The sequence below is a fragment of the Athene cunicularia genome (genome assembly GCF_003259725.1).
Source record: "Athene cunicularia isolate RWA chromosome 15 unlocalized genomic scaffold, athCun1 chr15_part1, whole genome shotgun sequence".
Taxonomy (NCBI): domain Eukaryota; kingdom Metazoa; phylum Chordata; class Aves; order Strigiformes; family Strigidae; genus Athene; species Athene cunicularia.
Window position 1 is genome coordinate 13,562,134 of NW_020799121.1, and position 20,620 is coordinate 13,582,753.

The 20,620-nt window shown below is 38.0% G+C and overlaps 2 protein-coding genes across 5 annotated transcripts in view; one reads left to right on the forward strand and one right to left on the reverse strand.

Annotated features, from left to right (window-relative positions):
- Positions 1-639: 639 nt before the first annotated feature.
- RSRC2 (arginine and serine rich coiled-coil 2) lies at positions 640-16,522 on the reverse strand. Of its 4 annotated transcripts, none has more exons than XM_026859679.1 (10): positions 16,392-16,522; positions 13,317-13,473; positions 12,647-12,690; positions 9,855-10,045; positions 8,720-8,863; positions 4,943-5,065; positions 4,763-4,842; positions 3,118-3,347; positions 1,809-1,898; positions 640-1,294 (listed from the first exon to the last, which is right to left on the reverse strand). In XM_026859679.1, exons 1-10 carry the CDS (start codon positions 16,395-16,397, stop codon positions 1,115-1,117), a joined length of 1,245 nt encoding a protein of 414 aa, XP_026715480.1. In that variant the 5' UTR covers positions 16,398-16,522; the 3' UTR covers positions 640-1,114. The 4 variants fall into 4 exon arrangements, with proteins under 4 accessions (XP_026715480.1, XP_026715479.1, XP_026715481.1 ...); XM_026859678.1 differs by having other exon boundaries at positions 3,118-3,350; XM_026859680.1 differs by having other exon boundaries at positions 3,118-3,350; positions 9,855-10,067.
- Positions 16,523-17,111: 589 nt separating this feature from the next.
- The window catches only part of KNTC1 (kinetochore associated 1), a 42,470-nt gene continuing 38,961 nt past the window's right edge, over positions 17,112-20,620 (forward strand). Inside the window, exons 1-5 of the mRNA XM_026859797.1 lie at positions 17,112-17,243; positions 17,352-17,472; positions 17,879-17,994; positions 18,313-18,385; positions 19,002-19,079. Of these exons, the coding sequence (XP_026715598.1) occupies positions 17,112-17,243; positions 17,352-17,472; positions 17,879-17,994; positions 18,313-18,385; positions 19,002-19,079 (520 nt within the window). The remainder of the gene's footprint in view (positions 17,244-17,351; positions 17,473-17,878; positions 17,995-18,312; positions 18,386-19,001; positions 19,080-20,620) is intronic.

Genomic DNA, 20,620 nt, shown 5'->3' on the forward strand with positions numbered 1-20,620 from the left:
AAGAGACAGGAGCTGTAGTGCTGAGCGCGGCCCGAGACGCGGCCGGCCGCGCCCCTCCCTCTTCGGGGCGGCTTTATTCTGGGGCGGTTTTTTCTTGTTTTCTTTTTTTTTTTTTTTTTAATTTTCTATTTCCTTTTTCTTTTTTTTCTTCCTCAGAGCGAGGGGTGCAGAAAAAACGATGGCAGCAGCAGAGTGCAGGACAGAAGTGGTTTGAAGGCGGCTGGCTGCAGTAAGCGCCCATCCACACGTGGCCCCTGCAGCCAACATTCCTCTAAGGCAAGCTTAGAGAAGCTACTACGAAAAATTATCACTATAACTGCTGTAACAGTACTTCTAAGTACTTTTTTAAGCTCCAACATCCCACCCTTTCTCACTGCTGTTATCCCTCTCTTTACTAAAATTTACAAGTATCAAACTGACCAAAAGAAAAGAAAAAAAAAGGGAGGAAAAGGAAACAAAAGTTCAGCACCCCTCACTGAGTTGTGCTGCATACAGCAAGTTCCCCTTATTTTAGGAAAATCCTACTTCAAAATAAGCAGAGGAAAACAAACTATTTCTGACTTCAAGTTTTTCTGACATCTCTTAACTAGCTTCCTCAGTTTGGCCCAAAAGACAACTTAATGAACATAAAGTAAGACCTTAGAGAAAAAAATGTCTTTATTATTAACCAGGTTTTTTTTGCACTGGATTATGTGCCTATTGGCCCAGACTGCTAAATAACATCTACACAATGTTTCTTTCATGTTTCAAGAATTGGAAATAACTGTACAAGGTTAAAGTACAAAAGTACACAAGACAGTGGACACGAAATATCCATGTATGAGTTTATCCCGTCTGCTGCTTGGTTTGAAAAGTAGAACTTTTAACTAAAAAATACTGTCCTCCTATAGTTCTGTCAAGTTTAATGGAAGTGGGTATAACCTGATTACAACACTAACACCAGTATCACTGATCTGATATTTACAAAAAAATTGTATTTTTCAATAAATTAAAGTCAATGCAACACCCATGCAAGCTAGAATGCTAGCTTTTTGGTGAACAAGGACCCAACATTTGAACAAGAACCTTCCATAGTCCCAAAACTTTAAAACTGCTTTTTTTGTTTGTTTGTTTTTCAAACAGCATCCATTCCTCGCATTGAAGATGTAAACCCCAATCCCATTCCTCTTTGCGTATGAGTCTGTGATCTTGCCATTTCATACTGTGCATCTAGATTTCTGAAAACCTCCTCCTGTTGTTTCAGCGTTTTGTAACTCTCTTCATCAACAGAACTACAGCCAGCTTCATCCTCACTCTAGAAACCAGACAGAAGAAAACAAACATTAGCTGTATAGGAAGTGGTGTTTTCATACACTACAGGTGCCCAAAACGTAACAATTTTGTTCTGTTCTTTTCAAAAGCTAGTAAGAATTCAAGCATTTGGTTTTATGGCTGGAACATTCAAGCATAGCTGTCCTTTCTCACTGTTAAAAAACACATAAAGGCCTTCATCAAGTTCCTTCTAACTCATTCTAATAAATGTCTCCAGTTAACTATGTATACAAAGTTTATCAATTATGAGTACTGGCTATCACTGTTACAGATCAAAACAGTTCCCTTGTTAGCCAGAAACAATGAATTTCTAGAATTTGAACTGAATTCAGAATTAGATGTGGCTTGTGAACTTTAATGAGAAATACTTAAAAAGTTCTTAACTACATCAGGTAGTAATCAGGTTAACATCTTTACTGGTTAAGGTACACTTCAAAATAAAGAAATCACTACTATACTACAAGTCATAATAAAATTACACATTCAGAACTCTTTACCTTAATGCCCATAAGTTTTCTGAATTTGACATTCTGGTCCTTGTTTCCAAAATTTAGCTTTTCCCATATTTCTGCAGACTGTGATTTGTCCTGTAGTCAAAAAACACCACGTATTACCTTTTTATGTAAGTTTCCATTAATATCACAATACAGTAGGAGGCAAAAAAAGCAGCATTAAAAATGAGCAGCCCACTGGGTAACACTAGCACAGCTGAAGCAAAAGGTTTCCAAGTCACATCTCTGTGACACTGCTGTAGCAGCCTCACAGAAACTCTGTGAGGGAAGTCTGCTTAACCACAGTTTTCAAAATGGAGGTATGTTCTTTACTGGGTAGAGTGTACTCATTTCCGTATACCTTGTCAGAATGCATGCTTAAAGTGAATTATGGAAAAATGAATTTGCTTATTACAACTGACCAATATTTAGCACAATTTAGGAAGAAATGATTAGACAGCATTCAGGTTTCTTCTTTCCTCCCTTCTGCCTACCATCCATGTCACATGAACCAGTTTCAATTTTTCACATCTTATGAAACAGTCTGTGAAAAGTTAAGTGAGCTTGTAACATGCAGTTGCACGATAATCTAATCCAACACACACTTCTATCCTAACATAGTGTGTCAAAAGACAGAAACACACGTTAAAGTGCCGATTTTTCCATACTACCATCAGGCAAAACCTGTACTCTCAAATCCAGTGACCTTCTGAAAAAGCAACCACAACAGGAGCCTTTTTATTTGGTGACCTATACTTCACTAATTGCAAGAGATTTATTTGATACAGCATAGAAGCCTGAAGGCTTATTTGTATTTATAACTTTTGTTAGTGTTAGTAATGCATTACACTACTCCTAAAAAGTTACTAGCAAGGTTTGCAGCCTCATTTTTGAAGTGCAGAATTGGACAGGATGCCACAATTGAATGAAAAATCTCTACAGTCACAGAAAGGAGTGGTCAGTTAGAGTTTCTATACCTTAGCCATCACTTTTCAGTAAAAACAAGTGCATCTGTATTGGATACTTAGTTGCAAGTTGTAGGGAAACTGACAAAAGTAATATTAAGATCCAATTATATCTCAAGTTTTATGACAGGAAGGGTTTTCCTGAGGCTTGTGTCACAATCATTTGTCACCAAAGGTCCAGTTATCTTACTCCTTCCACTACTCAAGTTTTACCTTGGGCTGCTGTTAATAGGGAAACATTCTAACAGGTCTGAAAGTAATTTTGCTGGAAACAACATTAATAAGCATCCTAAACTGAGCATAAGGTGCTTCCAAGCAAGTTTGATGAAAGTAAGAAAGGACAACATTACCCCTTCCTTTTTGCCTTGCCAAAGCATCTTCCGCTTTTTCTCTTGCTCAGCAAATTTCATTGGATTCACTGCTGCTGGGTTATAATAGCTAGGCACAGCTATGCCAGTCTCTGCTAGCGCCTTTGCTTGTAGTGCTGCCATCTGAGCTGCCATTGCTATTTGAGGAGTTACTTGTGTTCCCGATGCCAGAAGAGCAGCAACATTAATAACAGAACCTCCAGTGGCTGCAGCCGCTGAAGAAGGAAGGTGACATGCTATCAGACAGTAGGTTCAGACTTTATGGAAAACAAAACCAATGCTACCAAACACACACCACCACCACCACCACCCCCAACCCCAAATAAACACTTCCCCTCATCAGAAATAAGTTGAAAATGCCCAGATAACAAATGCATGATAAAATACATATTATTTGTAAATTAAGAACCAAGTCTGCAATAGTTTCGGTAAGCCAGAACTAAAAGTGAAACTAATGTACCTCATGCTTCTAAATACCCCTGAGAGCTGGTAACAGCTTTCCAACTCTTCCTTAACGATGCATAAGAGTCCAATGACCATCATGAAATCATCTACCAGCCTAACATACAGCATTTCTGTTGTATACTTGTTAAGTGGTAAGAAACCCTGATCATTTCTGTGGGAGTTTCATGTCTGCGTTGTGGGTTGTTTTTTTTTTTTTTGAGAGGGGGGAGGAACAGCAGAGTCCAAACATTTCTTTGTTCTAGTTGTGGTATTTATACATGGACCAAGTTAACAATTACAATGAAAGACAACCTGCACACAGAATCACAGACTGGTTTGGGTTGGAAGGGATGTTAAAAATCATCTAATTCCACCCCCTCCCCAGGCAGAGACACCTTCCACTAGCCCAGGTTGCCCAAAGCCCCGTCCAACCTGGCCTTGAACCCTTCCAAGGAGGGGGCAGCCACAGCTTCTCTGGGCAGCCTGTGCCAGGGCCTCACACCCTCACAGGGAAGAATTCCTTCCTTAGATTTCCTCTAAATCTCCCCTCTTTCAGTTTAAAACTGTTACTGCTTGGTTCTATCCCTACACCCCCCAATAAAGAGTCCCTCTCCCCTTTCAGCCCTGGGAGGCTGCTCTAAGGTCTCCCCACAGCCTTCTCTTCTCCAGCTGAACCCCCCAACTCTCTCAGCCTGTCGTCACAGGGGGTGCTCCAGCCCCCCAAGAATCTTCGTGGCCTCCTCTGGACCTGCTCCAGAAGGTCCGTGTCCTTCTGCTGTTGGTGCCCCCAGAGCTGGACCCAGCACTGCAGGGGGGTCTCATGAGAGCGGAGCAGAGGGGGAGAATCCCCCCCCCCCAACCTGCTGGCCACACTGCTCTCAATGCAACTCAGCACACGGGTGGCTTTCCGGGCTGCAAGTGCACTTTGCTGGCTCACAGTCAGGTTTCCATCCACTAACAACCCAAGTCCTTCTCGGATGGGCTGTTCCCAACCCACTCCTCACCCAGCCTGTGTCTCAACTCACATGTAGGACTTTGCACTTGGCTTTGCTGAACTCCATGAGGTTTGCACAAGCCCACCTCTCCAGCCTGTTGGACAGGACTGTAACACTCAGGACATAAACCTACCCTATCCTTCCAGTCACACTATTGTTTAGTAATTAATATAATATACATGGACTACCTGCAGCCATTTCCTGTTGCTTCTGTTTTTCAACCATTTCTTTCTCTCTCTGTTCTTGCAGTTTCTTTGCTCTTTCCAGTCTAGAAATAAGTACATGAGAAAAAAAAATATTTAGACATGCAAAAATCAAGAGCTGCAGCTTATGTGATTAACATTATTAAAATCTTAACAGTTTCTGACCTTCTGGCTAATGCTTCCTGTGCATCCATAGCTGTATTTCGTCCCCGAAAAGGTGGCGGACTTGGACTCCGGCTATGACTCCTGCTGAACCTTCGGGGCTTTTCAATTCTTTTCTTTCGCTCTCTGTAACCAAATTTAACAGAGTTGCTAAAACAATGAAGGTACTTATATACCTTAACATTTTATAAAGTATTTGATCACAGCTCTGAAAAATTCCTTAATGATTAATTTGGAGAGTCTTCAAGAACAGCTTTCATATAGATTACATTATAACAGTGTAAAAGTCACACTTGCCTTGTCACAAGACAGAGATAAAACTAAAGATTCCCAACTGTAACATGTAACAGAAGGTGTAATTCTGAGTATTCATTTACCCTCTTAAGTGTTTAGAACAAACAGATCTGCTCTAGATTTTCATTCTAAATCCTGGTAAGAGAAAACATTGTGTAACTTTCGGTAAAGTCAATTGCAAGAACACTGTAAAATGGATCAAGCTATAAGACTGCTTAAAACCATAAAGGACCTCGTAGCACTGTAATTATGTTAAAAATGAGCATTTTGAAGATGCCCAATTAAAAAAACGGAATAGTACTCGGGGAAATTACTATTCCTCTCCCTTCTGCAGACTCTTCAGTGAGTGTGCTTTGCACAAGCGTTTGAGGGAGGCTAGCAAGCTGAATGGGAGCTGGTTTAAACACAGGTGATTTGTCTCAGGTCTGCTCTTGAGGATGACAGTACTGTGCAGAGAACTACAAAGCATGCATTGTCTGGAACCTGACAATCTGAAAAGAACCCAGTTAACATGTATTTTTAAGGAAAATACTAAAACATTCAGTTCAGTTCTCCTATAGTAACCTTCTCCCCACCTCTGCCCAAGCAGGACTCACTTTTATGACATACATGTAGTCCCATCTAAGCAACAACCACTCAAAATACACATATAAAGTACTATTAGCAGTAATTCTCTTTGCTAGGATTGTCAGTATCTACATTCAAGAGATAAGGGTTTATCCCTGTTTAAGCCTCTGACACTGATGATTTAAAGAAGTCACAGATAACTGGAAGTGTCCAACAAATCTTAAGTTACAGGAGATATCACATTTTTCCCAGATTTGCCATAAACAGTAAGTTGAGATGCACAAAGATCTTTCTGCAATTTTATACTTAAACGTTACTATCATTCCAGGTAATAGCTAACATGACAACAGCCACTTTAAATGGCAGATACTCTGTTTCTTCTGTTCGCAACTTGGGCAGCATGTACAGACATAAACCATAGACTGAAGTTACAAAAAGAGATCCTTGTTTACATGACAAATCTGGTAGAATACAAAGGAGGCGAAACTTATCTTTTCATAGAAGATGACAAGATGCAGATTCAGGCACTGGGAAGTGACAGATCTGCATTCCTGAGATAAGATGTAATGCATGTTTCAAAGATACCTTCATTTTTCCCGTGCTGACTATTGTAGTTTGGTCTTGTCTTTGGTCTGATGCTTTACTGCACTGGTAAACATCAAGGAAATAAATATTTGAGCTTTTGTATTTAAGTATTTCCATTGAAACAAGCAGATGGTGTCAGGTTTTCCACCTAGCATTTAATCAGAGCAATGCCACAAAAGAACTGCCAGAAGGGTCTAGACACTCGCAGAACAAAAAGATTAGTTTAAATGTGGTGAGGACAGATCACCTGAAAACTTGAGCTTGAGATTATACAAAGAACCATCAAGAGAAGGTCAAGCTCTACTGTTTATAACTGCTTCTGTCATAGCCTGTTAACTGTAACACAACAAATACTGAATTTCGTGACTGAGGGAATTAATTTCACAGTTGAGTTTTAAGTTTTCACATCCTATTTATCCGGCTTGCGAAGAGTTTTCCTTGAGGCTTACCCCGTAATTTTCTTTCCAAAGGCTTTATCTGAGCCCAGAACTTGATGGAAGTGTTCTAGCTACTGTCAAAAAACTTATACCTCACTTATTTTCCTTCTCCACAGTTTGTGAGACAAAAGCAGTACTTAAAATACATGGATTCTTGCAGTATGTCCAGCTGAAGAAATTCTTAAGCTCCCTTCCTTTTTCCACCCACATTTTCTGTTCTGTTTTAGGTAATTTGAATTCCACTGCAGAAGCAAAAAACTATTCTGGAATGTGAAGTTTTCACAGAGCCATTAAACACAAGACGTTCAAAGCAACATAAAAACAGTAAGCGCACATCATCTGTCACTGGAAATCACGGGGAACTGAAGCCTTACACATCACGATGAAGGTGGCTTGAATACCATTAATGTAACATGTACACCAACTGAAAACCCAGCTCTACTCACCCCGGCTGAAAGTTTGGTAGAAATTGCGTGCCAAAATAAAGTATAACACAAACCATGTAATTCAACTAGATCTTCAGAAAGAAGTCTTCTTAATAGTTTCACGGGTGGTGGCATTACACGAGTGTGCTACATTCTTAAGTCTCCAATGATCCATCATAATGTTGAGAAGTCAAAACCAACTTCTACACCCTTTAAATACGCAATTTAAAATACTCTAGTGAAAATACTACTAAAATGAACTGCAACACTGGCAACGCTTTCTTGGGAGCTCTGACAGGACACCAATTTGCATTCAAACTACTTGTTTTACTTTAAAGAAGTAGGAGGTGAAAAACCACAACTGTTGTAGTCATTAAGTTGTATTTCAGCTTACTCATTCAGAAAATCCTACAGGGTGTTAAGGATGCAAAGGTGGTACACAAATAGTCTCAGTACTCTACACCAAAATACCGAATGATTCATCAGTATTGGAAAACATTAACTTCTATACAGTGATGAAAACCTCAACTCTAGCATATCCCAGGCAAGACACAGATCTCAACCCTTATCAGACAGAGCTGGAATAAGCCAGTATGTGTCTAGTTAGAGTGTTTCAAGTCTGTGTTTCTAGAATTTAAGTTAAATGAAGAAATGGAAGCACCCAAGATAGGGAGAAAAATTAACACAATTAATATTCTGATGCTGAACTTGACAAAGAGGGGTTGGTAATCACTAACACAATAGTACTTTCAGATCAGAAATAGTTCATCTGATTCAAACTTCACTTTAACACTACACTAACTGTGACAGTTCATTGACAAGACAAATTTTTTTACATGAACTTTGTGGAGCTGATCAGAATTAGCTTCTGATCAGAGCATCTGCCCTGACATCCAGCAATTCCCAGTTAAACTTCCCTTTTATGATATATACACACACACCAAAAGAGATAAATACAATAGTATTTTTAAAGTAGTGCTTTGTCAACCATACTACTCTTGTATCAAACATGGAAGAGTTGTATCTTATTCTTCAGTTTTTCCCACTTAAATATCCTATTTAAAATAGGAAATCCCGTTATAAGAAACCAAAAGGAGTTTGAACCATCGTAATCATTATTACTCAGAATATCAAGTTATTTACTTTCCTTCAACAGTCAAAACTTCTAAAATGGTATTTTTACAGAATACTCACAAAATAACTAGTTAAGAACTTCTAATTGCTAACAAGAAATCATACTGTGAAAAACTGAGAATCTGAGACACTAGTCTAGGACAAACGTTTCTATAAGCCTATGCAAACTATCCAGTCCTGAACACACTGTATCAATACAGCCAGGAAAAAAGCCAAACACATTCAGTTACACTGAACAGACATTAACTGACAAACCCATCATTCTTGTATACATCAGCCCGCCACAGAACATTCCAACCAAACATCACCACTAAGCATATACGGAAGTCAACACTCACCTGCTTCTACTCCTAGTTCTGCTTTTACTTCTACTTCTATGTCTGTGTCTAGATCTTGATCTAGAACGAGATCTTATACGTCGTTTTCTTTCTCTGCTGCGAGATCGGGATTTTTTCCTATCACGACTTCTACTACGATGACGTCTGAAACACATGTCCCAAATTCTTACATATATTCTCATGTTTAAATTCACCTTTTACTTAAGGACTTACACACAGGTTTGTCACCACAGGGCAAAACACATCTGGTAGGGTGGGGAGACTGCAAACTACACACAGAAGAGTTCATGCCTGGAACAGTTTTAAGTTGCAAGACCAGGATATGAAATGGGAAAGGAACCAAACACTACCACCAGCCACAGACACACAGAGTTTACATAAAGAATCACACGCAACAGAGCTATTTTTAGTTATTCATTAAAGTGTTCATCTCAAAAAAACCCCCAAAAAACATAGCCAAACTAATCTGATGCAGGAGTCTTAAATTTAAGGCAACAACATTCTTCTCCCCACAGTCTTCCAAGACCTTAGGGAAGAGTTGCCCAAATTTCAGGTTGTGAGTCACATGCGATCCCTCAGTGTATCATTACCTGAAGCTTGTTCCTTGCTATCATGTTTGCTACAGATCCCTCAGCTATGAGCAGAGCTGTCTGGTAAGTTCTGCTGGCAGCAACCTGTTTGTTCCAAGCAATTCTCCTACCATGAGAGTGTGCTGGGTGGGCTACCACGCAAGGAGGCTTAGACAGCGTTGCCTCTGGGTAAGCTCTTGATTTAGGAAGTAAAAAGCCATGACATTGCTAAGGTGTATTTTCTTTCCTGTCACTGACAACAGGAAATATTTAAATAGACTCTGTTTATAAGTTTTCTATGCTGTGTATACTAATTATAAACACAAGACAGATCACCTATATAAAGCCTGAAGAGATATTTTGTGCTTTAACTCAGAATCAATCTGAAAAAAAACAAGTAGCAACAAATGCACTACCCAGCGAAAACTGAAACATGCAATATAAATTGATGCCTTAGAGTTAAATTATGTCAGTAATATAATTCAACTGTACTTCAGAAGTCTACACAAATTCCAAACGCTGCTTTTATACGATTATTCTTTAAGCGCGTTTGCAAAATAACTTACCTTTCACGAGACCTGGATCTTGAATGACTCCTCCCTCTTGATGATTTTCTCTCTTTGCGTTTATGTCTATCCTCACCATTTTCAGATGAATTTAGGCTATCTCTTCCCTTGTCAGAAGAATGTTCTTTGTCATTGTGGTCTTCAGATTTGTGCTTCTTGGAGGACTTCTCTTTGGATTCATGTCTTCTTGCCTGTTTTAAGAAGAAGTTGGTTCTTTCAGGAAAATAGTGCAACAAAGAGAGTTAGTATGGGTATCAGAAGATAAAAAATGATAAGTTGTGATGCAACATTAGTAACCTTAGGAGTGTGACTCAATCATGGAGTGATGGCTATTTTACCTAATGCCACCAACTACCCAAAGTTGCAAATGCACACTAGAATTTTTCCCCCCTTTTCCCTCCTCCCCACTGTCTAAAGGATTTTTAAAGCATCCATCAAGGTATCTTTACAATCTTTCCATATAAGAGTTCACAGCATTGTATCAAAAACAACTGTCAATCTCAGTTACTGTGTCCATTCCAAACACAAAATAAGTACCTATCTTTTTAAGTACCTGAAAATTTATGAATATGCATATATATATATACACACACACTCACATTTGTAGGGAATATTTAATATTTGCCTAAGCCTACCACGTAGGAAGTTACTAAAACCCACACATAGTTGCCGACATAAGACCATTTTGCTTTTAGAACTAGAACAACTTTTATATCCATCATTAGGTAATTAATTTTTAGAGCAAAACTCTCTTCAGTCAGTAACTTCAAACAGTTTTTAAAAAGCAAAGTATTGTTACATGGTTGACATCCCATTTTTAGTATTTAAAACTAACATGCATCACTCTGAGACCTCCCACAGTAGTTTTAAATTAAAGATATGCTGCTCCACTATACCGCAATTTCTTCCTGCAGTGTCTCTTAAAAAAAGATTCCTTTTTATAGCCACAATGCCAAAAATACTTAGCAAGGTCAGGCCTGATTTTTGCCAATGTTTTCCTTGGAGACTAAGTCATGACATCAACACCTTTTCTTAATATATCCAGTTTATTTTAAAATCTCTCTAGCACAAAAGCATAGCCCGCTTAAGTCTTATGTTTAAATAATGTTTTGTTTCAATTCACAATTTAAGTATGACACATTAATTTTAGACTAAATTCCAAATCTTCAGCTTTTTTTGCTTATCTATAAATCTGTTAACTACTCACGAAACCTTTCCTATAAACTCTCTCTCAAAAGAAACAAGTCTGGAGAAGATGCTATAATTAGATTATACTTACTTATCCAAGCCTAACTCCTTATTAATATATATCCATTCCTGAATACATTTGATTATTGTTCTTCAAGTATACGATAACGTTAGGTATTTTTCCTGCTTTTACAGTATTTAACTCCTTGCATAATCAGTTGTTACATAAAAATACATCTGAAGTTCGAGATGTTACCTGTGCATTAATTTTAAGTATGTACTTACATAAGTAGTTGTTCTGATATACATATGAAAAAGAATTACTGATATTCAGTATTTAGCCTACAAAGAGCTTAATCTTGCAAGTGAATGGAAACAGTAAATCTACTGTGGGACATCATTCCTCATCTATTCACTGTGAAACTTAAGAGGTTTCTAAATAAATCATATAAGATTAGATCCAACAGCATGGCAAAACACTGTTTCAAATAACATTAAAAATTGTTTGTGTTTGGGTTTTTTTTTTAAATCACATCTTCCAGGCACACACTTAGTAATAAACCACCATTATATCCCATAACGGATTTAAGATATTTTTAAGGGAAATATGAGTTTGAATGACTAATAGTTACCTTATCATGAAGTAGGCTTATAATTTTGCTATCTGAGTCTGCAGCGTCTTCAGTTCAGTCTCTTCGCGCATTAGCACGCTGAGTATGATTTATTATAGAAATGTTATCATGTGAGCTAAACAATATATTCAATTTCACAAAAACTCTCCTAGATTATTTTTCCTTTTTTTTTTTTTCCTCCTTTTTTAAACAGAGCTTCCATTGGAATGGGGGAAGAAGTTCCTGACCCAGGTTAAAAGTTAAGAAGCCCCTCATCTGACCCAGCCTGCTATTGCCCCACATGGCTTAAGCTTCTTTGTGACTATTTCGATGCTCCTCGTTTGCTTGTTTCATCTCTCCTCTGGTGTGTAAGCCAGTTATTTTCAAGGTACTATTGACGCTGTCTCTTCTCACTCCCCTATATACATACACATAATTATTTGGAAAAAAAAAAAAAAGACAGCCCAATGAAATTTTTGCTGCTACTGTCATGTTTCCAGTTGACTCAGCTTGTTTGCCAAGCTATGACAGTCTTTACAATTAAAGGATGCAATAAACAGAGCTCAGTCAGGTGGGGAATTATTTTTAATATACTTAAAGTAGATGGGTATGTATCACTGAAAGTCCTGAACACTGGCCAGGAATAAAGCCACCCAAGGCTTTTGGTTAATGGAAGCTCTGTGAAAGTCATCTCAAGAACACCATTCTAGTTCTCCACATGAATTCTTTCTTTTGGCTGTTTCCACCAAAAAAAAAAAAAAAAAAAAAAAAAAAAATTTGCATTTTTCTATAAAACTATTACCTTGTCAACATGATGGCTGCAATCATGCTTCACTATGAAAGAATCTCCATACCCATTTTTAAGCTTAAAGTTTCCAATTTCTGGTACTTACCATAAAGTCATTTATATAGGTTTACGCATATGTGCATTACTACAAGATACTTTAAAAGATGTATTGTACAATTACCTAAACGCTACAAAGTGTTAATTACCTCTTTGCTTCTGCTCCGGCTTCTGTGTTTTCTTCCTTCAGTATCTAGAGAAGAAAAATTTATTGTTATTTACCAAGTTAAAGACGAGATCAGCTGGCTATCATCTTTCTAGTTCCTTTCAGTTATTCCACTCCCCAAAGTCAAGAATAAATTTAGAAAACAAATAGCACTAATCAAATAGCTACACTATTTGAGTATCTCTTTCTAGAGAAAGCAAACTCTAGCTGTTATTCCCAGTTCTTTTTTTGCATTTATTTAAGCTCTGACAGTGAAAAACTAGCCCATGTCATACTCCAGTCGTTACACCAGGTTACCTTGTTTTTGTTACAACCATGCAAGGGTATTATCCCAGTGTAAGTATATCTAATTAAAATAAAGACAAAGTAGCATGGCTTTCTGTTGGGTGTTGTGTGTATTTGTGTCCTGCTCCTTATCCTGAACACTGATAAGACTTTTTTCCTCAGCACTTCTACCATTAAAATTGAGAAGTTTCAATATAATAATATTTAAGATACAAACCCCAAATTAGCAGCTTAATTTTTTCCCAATTCTAAAAAGTTACTAGAGCTAAATCTGTATATTTTTTTCCACAAGAGCTTTAAAGATATTTCAGTTCTACAAGCACACACCAAAACATTACTAAGCAACTTTGCTTATACGAAGACTATACCTGACTTCCGTCTTCTTTCCCTTGACCGTGAGCGTGATCTTGAATAATGATGCTTTGATGTTCTTGGAGAACTAGAGGCATCTGATTGTTCCTTTTTCTTCTCTCTTTCTGGAGATGACTTTTCTGGGGCTACTCCATCTCGTTCTGTATCACTACCCTACACGTGAAGACAGAATATTTAAAACTCACGACTGAAAAATAAGAAAAGCTATTTACTTAGTACTTCCTCTGAAGACACATTTAAAAATTATTTTCTGTAAAGACAATCTTGGGAGTAGCAATACCATTATTAGTTAGGCAACAGAACCACAGAACCACATACAGACTGATTTTTCAAGACTTGATTAAAGAGAATATATTAAGATTTTGCTCTCCCACTACATTAGACTGCATTTTATTTTTTCCATGCGATTGAAAATATCAGTTACAAGTTCACTCTGAGCCACAGATTTCTCTAAATGGTGGTGTTAGTAGGTCAATTACCTTTTAACTTTCACATGACTATGATTACTTAAGGTCAATACTGTTCAAACAGATATGTCACCTCACAAGTTAGGGCATTACTGAAGTATACACAACATCCCCCCAGCATTCTGAAGTACAGAATGAACTTTGAAAAGAATTGAAACGAGGCATGTTGTATTAGTGTTAGACAGCTAACTTTTGAATAAGGAAATACCTCAGTATCTCTACACAAAGATGTGTATTTGTAGGAGAGTATATATAGGTCACATCCACCTGTCCCAACAATTTCTGTATCACATTTTCCTTAGGTGACAAAACCCAAGATGCTCCCTACATCCCTTATAAACCTTGACCTAGGAGGACTAGAGCCAAAAAACTGATCTTGTGTAGAGCAGTCAAGACTGCTTTGTGATTCAGTGTTGGCAGAAGTAAACGTGTACAACCGGTGTACAACACAATGAAAGGAACCAAATGGAAAAAGCACACACTGAAAAGGTGAATGTGCTTTCATTAACGCCTCTAGATTCACTGGTCTCTCTTGTTCTGATCACGTAAACAGCAGTCATAATCAAACCTTCTGAACATTTTGCGGCTGCAGAAGATTTCACTAAGAACATAATTAAGCCCAGAAATGCTATTTATGATGATAATTTAGTGTTGCACAGAACTCCAACTTGCATGGTTTTCTACCAGCTGCAGTTTTATTTGCAAACTGAACATGTGAAATCCTCTCAAATGCTGATTTATATTCATTACTGTGAAAATAAAGCAGCAGTTTTTTCTTAAGCCACAACAGATATTAACAGTTTGTCACTAATATATTATGTATTAATGGTAAGATTTTTCTTTATAACATGCTACAGATAAATCTCTCCATTTGTTTCAGCTACTACTGCTTAGCCTGCCCAATTCTTTATTAATTTGCAGCTGTACAAAGACACCTATACCAAAATCTATGCGAGATAAAGTAGCTGTCCACTTCTCCATCTGCAGGGTATACCGACATCTAGTTTGAAACACACCAGCATATGGATAAGAGCATTGACTACATCTGCAGCAGAGCTTTAACTAAGTGACAATTTCTAACTACTACTGATACACCACCCACCATCCTAAAAAATTCACAACATTAGACAGAGTAGGAACTGACTCCCCTATTTGTGTTCTTAGCCATGACAATCCTTGGCATTCTATGCTACTATCTGCTTATCTGCACTTTCCTCCTTCATCCAAGGTTTCCAAAAGACTCAGCTAGAAATTCCAAAGCAATTTTGAGATTTGTATTAATTCACATTTTGAAATTACTTGAGAAGGATAAAGAGAATACCAGCTAACAGCTTAAGTTAACTGGGTTTTTAAACATAGTACCCAACTGAAATTGAACCCACTGCCACATTTTCCAAGGCTACCAGTCTCATTACTTACACACATCACTGCTCATTAATGCCCTCATGCACTGCACCTTAATCTCCCAGCTCTACAAAGACAGCTAAAGACTGATGACAGTTTTCAGAGAGACTATTCTTAGTTCTTTAAGTGCAGGTAGATTGGTCAAAAACAGTTTCATTGAACAAGCCCCTCAACTACCACTTTAGCGGAACCTCAGGGATAGTACAAAGTCCTTTTACAGAAAAATTTATGTTAATAATAACAGGTTAAGTTATATAAACGGAAAAAACATTTTAAAAAGGATTTATTTTCTCCAGAAGTTTATGGTCCTCTTGTTCTGTTTCACCACTGGTCAAACTTTGAAGACAAGAATTTAAAATACCAGATTAAACACCACAAAGTACTTTCAAGGTAACTTGGAAGAGTTTTATCACTTAAGAGTCTTGTTTGTTTGGGTTGTCTTTTTTTTTTTTTTTTCTTTTTCCACTTATGACTTTTGAAAAAATTTAACCACATCGGGTTTGATAACTACTTACTGGTTCTTCAACTCAATCATGGGACAAACACCTTCATATGTTACCAGGCCGCACAGATTTTAAAAGAAAATAAAAGCTACACTCCTAGCCCGTGTATAAACATAAAAGACAGTGATAACTACAGCACGGACGTTTCATATCGATATTAACCACAAAAACAGGAGGATGGAGGCAAGTAATTAATCACCGAGTAAAAAAGATGCTGAAACTAGCAGGCCTGTGACCAAACACAAAGAAAAACAGTAAGGCAGGTAAAGGTACATGAACGAAAACTGAGCATGGCCCAACCGCCAAATCGATCCCCTCCCTCCTCCCCTCCCAGCGAACCTGCGCCCCACAGTTCCTCTGAGAAACGCCCGCTCTTACGGCCATCACACTTTTCTCCCCAACTAAGAAACGATAAGGCCTCAATCACACGGCCTCTTCGCTTCTCTCCAAGCCCAGAGAAACGAAACAGAAACTTCTGGAAACACGGAGAGAAGTAATGGGTGAAAGGCGGCCACCCCCTCCCGAGGCCCATCATGGCGCCGGCAAGCGAAGGAGCGGCGGGCGCCATTTTGTCTCTCCGCGCACACGGCTTCCCGACCCAGCCCTCCCCATCTCACACGCTCTCCCCTCCCGCCCCGCAGCAGCCCTCTTCCCAACTCGTCTCCCTCCAAAAACCCCAGCAGCGAACACCACTCACCGCCATAACCGAGCGCCCGGGACGCCGCTCCCCCTCCACAACTCCTCGCAAGGGGCTCACCCTCCCTCAGCAGCCGCAACCGTAGCGCTCGCGAACCGAGGCGACACGCCCCGCCCTCCCTCTCCCTCCAGGCGCCCGGATGTAACCGCGGGGCGGGGGAAGGCGGCAGGGAGCGAGGGAGCCGCGGTGCACTCTGGGAGCGGGGAAGGATTAAGCGGTGTCTTAGCAACGGCGCCGTTCGCGATTGGAGGAAGGTTGGCCCACGGCGCGCCCCGTAGCGGCAGCCAGAACTCCCGCCAATTTGAACGCCTGACGCGGCTGAGGGACGGCGGTGGCGGCGGCTTGTCACCGGCCTCCGGGGCCGCGGTGAGGAGAGGGCGCTGCAGGACGGCTCGCCGTCTTTGTGGGCGGGGGTATCCGCTACGTGGCGGGGAGAACTTTCTGATAGTGATTTTAGTTCAGCCTCCGGCGCGAAACTTGTCCTTGCCAAGCTGCGTTCAGTCGGGCCTGCTGGGGACATCAGCTGGGAGCCGCGTTGCTCTGGCGACTTCACTTTTTGCCTTTTCTAAACACGCAGTTTGCCTCTAGGAGGATTATTGTACTACCCTTCCTCCTAGGTGCAGAATCACAATAGAATGATAAAATCAATAATTCGTGCGTGATCGTATAACTTTTTTTTAAGCTTACAGCATGTTCCTTAAATGTTTGTCATAGGTAAACATGTGGGATGATATTGAACTTCTTGCAAACGATGACACAGGGAATGAGCACCTTCCTATAGGTTTAGGACATGAATGTGGAACCGCATTGTACCAAGTGGATACGCTACTTCAAATCACATCTTCAGAAAAGGTAGACTTCATCAAAGCTGTATTGTTCTTTTTCTTAATAATTACCAGAGCTTCTCTGTCATATTTTCTAAACTGTTTTAGTTATATATAACAACCTTTTCCTTCTTAGGTCTCTGTTAATCCGCAGTTGTACGCATGCAACTCAAGGGATGGCAGTATTATTGTTGTTGACAGATCGGTGGCACTTCTTGACAGTACTGGGCAATCTCTTCAGATGCACATTCAGTTTGGTAAGTTCATTCCTCTGGAATTCCACTGGAGGTTAAAACTGACTTTTAAAACATATGTTAGGTTTGTATAGGAAAATACAGCAAGTAATTTGCTTATCTAACTAGCCTGTAAAAGGAAGTATTACAATAAATACCTAAGTAATAAAAAATGATTGCTGGTTCTGTATACAATTAACTGAGTAGTTCTGTGCAATTTAATTAGAATGCTTGCTAACTTTTCACTGAAATGGGAATAATGGATACCAAACCCACTCCCTGTATGCCCTTTCCTGCACTTTGTTTAATTAAAATAAATCATTTTGAAGAAATCTGGGACACTATTGTCCAGTTCCTGTGTTTCAAATATGAATGTCTACTAATAAAAAACAAATCTTAATGTTTGACATTTTGCCATGGAACTTTTCAGATACTAATGTGGATGTAGTTGGTATGTGTCAAGAAAAACAATTTCTTGTGGTCGGTGAGAGAAGTGGCAATTTTCATGTTATTCACATACCATCAAAACAAACCCTGCTAACTAAGGTACCTTAATTTTTCTAACTTTGTTGAAAAACTTTTGTTTTCAGATTTTGAGTTGTTTTTTTCCTTTCTTCCTAATATCAAAATATAAACATTCTTGAGTTTTGAACACATCTTCTAGTTTGTGCAGATTAAAGGGACACGTGTTCCTGTAAGTAACAAATAAGGAAAATATATTTAGGAATGGCATGTATAAACAAGAACAGTTATTGATGAAAGAAAAAAGTTTTTAAAGTTTGAACTGATGATCAGTGTTTTTTTAAAATACCTTTTTTTTGCATAAAATACAAAATAACAGTCTTTATATTGATTCTATTTTAGAGTTTGGTTGAAAAATCTTCAAGGGAAAAGACTTACTTAAATCTCTTTATTGAAAAAGATAATGCAGCTACAGGTAAGAATTTGATTTTTTTTCCCCCTTGTCTCAATTTTTGTGATTTTGTTTCTCTTTAATATCTCTCAGGGAAAGAGTCTAGAAAATAAATAATCAGATACAGCTTTACTTTGTAATGTACACATTAAATGCACTTTTAATGCTTTCCTGTAAAGATAACTTAGTTCTCATTAGTAATTTTACAAATGTCATAGAAAACAACAAACATTCAGAACACAACGCCTCTTTCCTTTGAGACTGTGCTAAGCATATGAAAATGCTCAAAAAGGAAAGATTTATTCTCTCTCATTCTCTCTGACTTCAAATTTCAGCACTTCCTGTTCTTCTATAAGCTCCTAGTCTTGTTCTGTCACAATATAATGTATTTAAATATAGTTTTGTCATGACAACAGAATTTGCAGTCGAGGGATGCATACAAAAATCAAAATTTCAAACAAAACTCTGAGATGTGCAAACTTATTCCACTCTTTGTTGAAGGTGACAGAAGTTTTGTTTAAAAATAGTCTAATCGATTTTTTTATTGCCAGCTATTTCACTGTTGTATTTACAAGCAAGTAGTCTCTTTAGTTACACTCGAATACTTAAGTTTGAAATATTTGTATTGGAATTTTTTTAGGTGTTTATCATATGTTTGTTCTCACAAGCAATGGATTTTTCTGCATTATGTGTCTCCCACTTGCCAAAACGCAGGAAGGTAAGATGATTTACAAACCACTTGGGATTTCCAGTTGAACAGGAAGAGGTGTATTAAAAAAGCTTTTCCATGCATCTTTCTAATGGGAATAAGATAATGAGCTGGGATTTTCTATGTAATCTTAGTCAGTTTTTAAAGGGAAACCGATACACAACTAGTTCTGTAATAATTTTTTTTTTCTTCCAATACTTCCTTTAACTTACGTTTGTCTAAGTCACTGCTTTAGAGAGAGTACTGAATATTATGGAAGCAGGATTTTAAGCTATAATCAGTCTTAGCTGAGCTGAAGAATATTGAGAATAATGTAAATTTTAATGCTGTATAAGTATAGTTATTAATTTTCTGTAACTCAATACTGTGATCAATAGACATAAACCCTGTCAAAGATCCTGGCAAAAATGTTTTTCAGCATAGTCAGGTTAGAATTAAACTACCCTGTGTGACGTTCAGTGGCTTTTTAAAAATGTTTTAAAAGTTAATTTAACACTGATTTTTTTTTTTTTTTTTTTTTTTCAGTTATTTCATTATTTTTAGTAAATACGTGTATACCGAATGGAAAAACTTCTGGTAAAGGTGCATGCTTCAAAAATTGTTGGGTTTAATTTGGATATATAAATCACAATTCTGTTTAAGCTAAACTTTTCACAGTCCTAGGAAGGTCCATGAGGTTAAACAACTGTAGGTTTCCAATGCTTGATTGTACATTTTAATGCGTTTTTGCTTCAAATACATTTTCTAAGAAAAATAATAAATTTATGTAACTATGGATATTTTTTAGATGCAGCAAAACTTCAAGTTCTTGACAATCTGCTGTTTGTTTTAGATACAGAGGTATGTGTAATGATTTAGTTTAGTCTTCATTTTACAGCATTCTTGAACCAGCTTATAAATATTTTTTTAAAGTAATACCTTTAAAATATGTTTCTGTAAAGTGAACATGCATATATTTACAGAGGATCTTGATCTTACTGTGGTTTTTTAATCCTGCTCCTAGTCATTATTTAAGCTATGGAATGTGTTCATATTCTGCTCAAAACAAGACAAAAACTGTCTTATGTGAAGAAAATATGAAATCCATATCTGGTTTTGTTTTTTGTTTTTTTAATCTAGAATATTTTAAGCATGTGGGATGTTTTTTCTCTTACTCTAATTTGGGATTGGCCTTTAATACATATTGAAGACTTTCTTCTAAGTACAGAGTCAGATTCTTCTCCAGTTGTATGGTAAGTAAAGCGTTATAGCACCAGTTCTGAAAAGGGAGTTGTCTGTTGTTACAGCAAGTGTGCCACAAACACTTGATTTTCTGTGCTGGTGAATGTTTAGAAATCTTTGAAAACCTTCTAGTTAGTAGGACAACATTGTTGGACTGTAGGTATCCTTAGGCCTGTGTTGTAGAAATAAAACCTTGGTGTTTTCTGCTTTTTCTTGGTTTATCTGGTGTTACTGCTAAGGAATCTTGCAGGTAACCCATATCATTTAGAAAATGCTTGTCTAAAACAAGGTGTATAATATGGCTTACAAGTTTGATGTTATAGAAAAGC